At 49.4% G+C, this 2960-nt stretch overlaps 1 protein-coding gene across 1 annotated transcript; it reads right to left on the bottom strand.

The window, feature by feature from the left end:
• Positions 1–721: 721 nt before the first annotated feature.
• Positions 722–1099, bottom strand: LOC131940080 (serine/threonine-protein phosphatase 1 regulatory subunit 10-like). The gene has a single exon (XM_059298651.1). It carries the CDS (start codon positions 1097–1099, stop codon positions 722–724), a length of 378 nt encoding a protein of 125 aa, XP_059154634.1.
• Positions 1100–2960: the final 1861 nt, after the last annotated feature.

Raw genomic sequence — 2960 nt, 5'->3', positions numbered from 1 at the left:
GACCATCTTATAACATGGGCTGTATAGACCATCTTATAACATGGAATGTATGCAAGTTATCGACATGTATCTGTATTTGTACGCCTGCATTTGTTATGATATTACAATGCTATGTGACCAGTATTGTAAAAGCCTCGAAAATTGTTGCTGTCATTTTGTTTGGTAGAATAGCTGAAGTAGAAATAACCTCGGTATATGAAGGTGAAATTGTCAGCCTTATATCCCCAAACGTGAGTCAGGTTCCCATACGGACTGGGTGGATTCAGGTACGTTAAACGGGCTCGTGCGATCTCGAGACTTTCAGGTAAGCAAATGTACGCGCTATCACCCGACCATGCCGCCTCCTTTACTATGTTGTAGAAAGAAAAAAAAAACCAATGTTGCGTGTAAATTTGTAGTAAATTGTAGAACTTATCAGCATATCAGTTTGACAAGAGTCATCGCCCCTCGCTGACCTCTTGACCCCATGATGCCGCCGAGTTAGTCTTCCAGTTCATTTCTGTATGCCTTAAAATAGCAAGGTCATTGCTGGTGATTCACGCTTGAGGTCAAGCAAATACGGGCGCCATTTGTTAGAAGTTTCTTCTGAGTTATCTGCCCCAGTAGTCTGTTGGATGACCTTCTGAATTCAGTGAGTCATGTCTCTTCTCACCTGTCCTGTCATGTCTCTTCTCACCTGTCCCGTCATGTCTCTTCTCACCTGTGTCCGTCATGTCTCTTCTCACCTGTGTCCGTCATGTCTCTTCTCACCTGTCTCGTCATGTCTCTTCTCACCTGTCCCGTCATGTCTCTTCTCACCTGTCCCGTCATGTCTCTTCTCACCTGTCCCGTCATGTCTCTTCTCACCTGTCTCGTCATGTCTCTTCTCATCTGTCTCGTCATGTCTCTTCTCACCTGTCACGTCATGTCTCTTCTCACCTGTCCCGTCATGTCTCTTCTCACCTGTCTCGTCATGTCTCTTCTCACCTGTCCTGTCATGTCTCTTCTCACCTGTCCCGTCATGTCTCTTCTCACCTGTCTCGTCATGTCTCTTCTCACCTGTCCCGTCATGTCTCTTCTCACCTGTCTCGTCATGTCTCTTCTCACCTGTGTCCGTCATGTCTCTTCTCACCTGTCACGTCATGTCTCTTCTCACCTGTCCCGTCATGTCTCTTCTCACCTGTCCCGTCATGTCTCTTCTCACCTGTCCCGTCATGTCTCTTCTCACCTGTCCCGTCATGTCTCTTCTCACCTGTCTCGTCATGTCTCTTCTCACCTGTCTCGTCATGTCTCTTCTCACCTGTCTCGTCATGTCTCTTCTCACCTGTCCCGTCATGTCTCTTCTCACCTGTCTCGTCATGTCTCTTCTCACCTGTCCCGTCATGTCTCTTCTCACCTGTCCCGTCATGTCTCTTCTCACCTGTCCCGTCATGTCTCTTCTCACCTGTGTCCGTCATGTCTCTTCTCATCTGTCTCGTCATGTCTCTTCTCATCTGTCTCGTCATGTCTCTTCTCACCTGTCTCGTCATGTCTCTTCTCATCTGTCTCGTCATGTCTCTTCTCATCTGTCTCGTCATGTCTCTTCTCATCTGTCTCGTCATGTCTCTTCTCATCTGTGTCGTCATGTCTCTTCTCACCTGTCCCGTCATGTCTCTTCTCACCTGTCTCGTCATGTCTCTTCTCATCTGTCTCGTCATGTCTCTTCTCATCTGTCTCGTCATGTCTCTTCTCACCTGTCCCGCCATGTCTCTTCTCACCTGTGTCCGTCATGTCTCTTCTCATCAGTGTCGTCATGTCTCTTCTCACCTGTCCCGTCATGTCTCTTCTCACCTGTCCCGTCATGTCTCTTCTCACCTGTCCCGTCATATCTCTTCTCACCTGTCCCGTCATGTCTCTTCTCACCTGTCCCGTCATGTCTCTTCTCACCTGTCCCGTCATGTCTCTTCTCACCTGTGTCCGTCATGTCTCTTCTCACCTGTGTCCGTCATGTCTCTTCTCATCTGTCTCGTCATGTCTCTTCTCACCTGTCCCGTCATGTCTCTTCTCACCTGTCTCGTCATGTCTCTTCTCACCTGTGTCCGTCATGTCTCTTCTCACCTGTGTCCGTCATGTCTCTTCTCATCTGTCTCGTCATGTCTCTTCTCACCTGTCCCGTCATGTCTCTTCTCACCTGTCCCGTCATGTCTCTTCTCACCTGTCTCGTCATGTCTCTTCTCACCTGTCCCGTCATGTCTCTTCTCTTCTCACCTGTGTCCGTCATGTCTCTTCTCACCTGTCCCGTCATGTCTCTTCTCACCTGTCACGTCATGTCTCTTCTCACCTGTCACGTCATGTCTCTTCTCACCTGTCCCGTCATGTCTCTTCTCACCTGTCTCGTCATGACTCTTCTCACCTGTCCCGTCACGTCTCTTCTCACCTGTCTCGTCATGTCTCTTCTCACCTGTGTCCGTCATGTCTCTTCTCACCTGTGTCCGTCATGTCTCTTCTCATCTGTCTCGTCATGTCTCTTCTCACCTGTCCCGTCATGTCTCTTCTCACCTGTCCCGTCATGTCTCTTCTCACCTGTCTCGTCATGTCTCTTCTCACCTGTCACGTCATGTCTCTTCTCACCTGTCCCGTCATGTCTCTTCTCTTCTCACCTGTGTCCGTCATGTCTCTTCTCACCTGTCCCGTCATGTCTCTTCTCACCTGTCTCGTCATGTCTCTTCTCACCTGTAACGTCATGTCTCTTCTCACCTGTCACGTCATGTCTCTTCTCACCTGTCCCGTCATGTCTCTTCTCACCTGTCCCGTCATGTCTCTTCTCACCTGTCCCGTCATGTCTCTTCTCACCTGTCCCGTCATGTCTCTTCTCACCTGTCCCGTCATGTCTCTTCTCACCTGTCTCGTCATGTCTCTTCTCACCTGTCCCGTCATGTCTCTTCTCACCTGTCCCGTCATGTCTCTTCTCACCTGTGTCCGTCATGTCTCTTCTCACCTGT

Source organism: Physella acuta, unplaced genomic scaffold (genome assembly GCF_028476545.2).
Source record: "Physella acuta isolate Inbredline_101_S28 unplaced genomic scaffold, ASM2847654v3 ptg000021l, whole genome shotgun sequence".
Lineage (NCBI taxonomy): Eukaryota > Metazoa > Mollusca > Gastropoda > Physidae > Physella > Physella acuta.
Note: the sequence above shows the minus strand (reverse complement) of the source record. Positions and strands in the feature narration are given on the sequence as shown.

What these genes read in the sequence shown, in the direction of transcription:
- LOC131940080 (XM_059298651.1), bottom strand. Translation starts at nt 1,099, where the DNA reads ATGACGGACACAGGTGAGAAGAGACATGACGAGACAGGTGAGAAGAGA.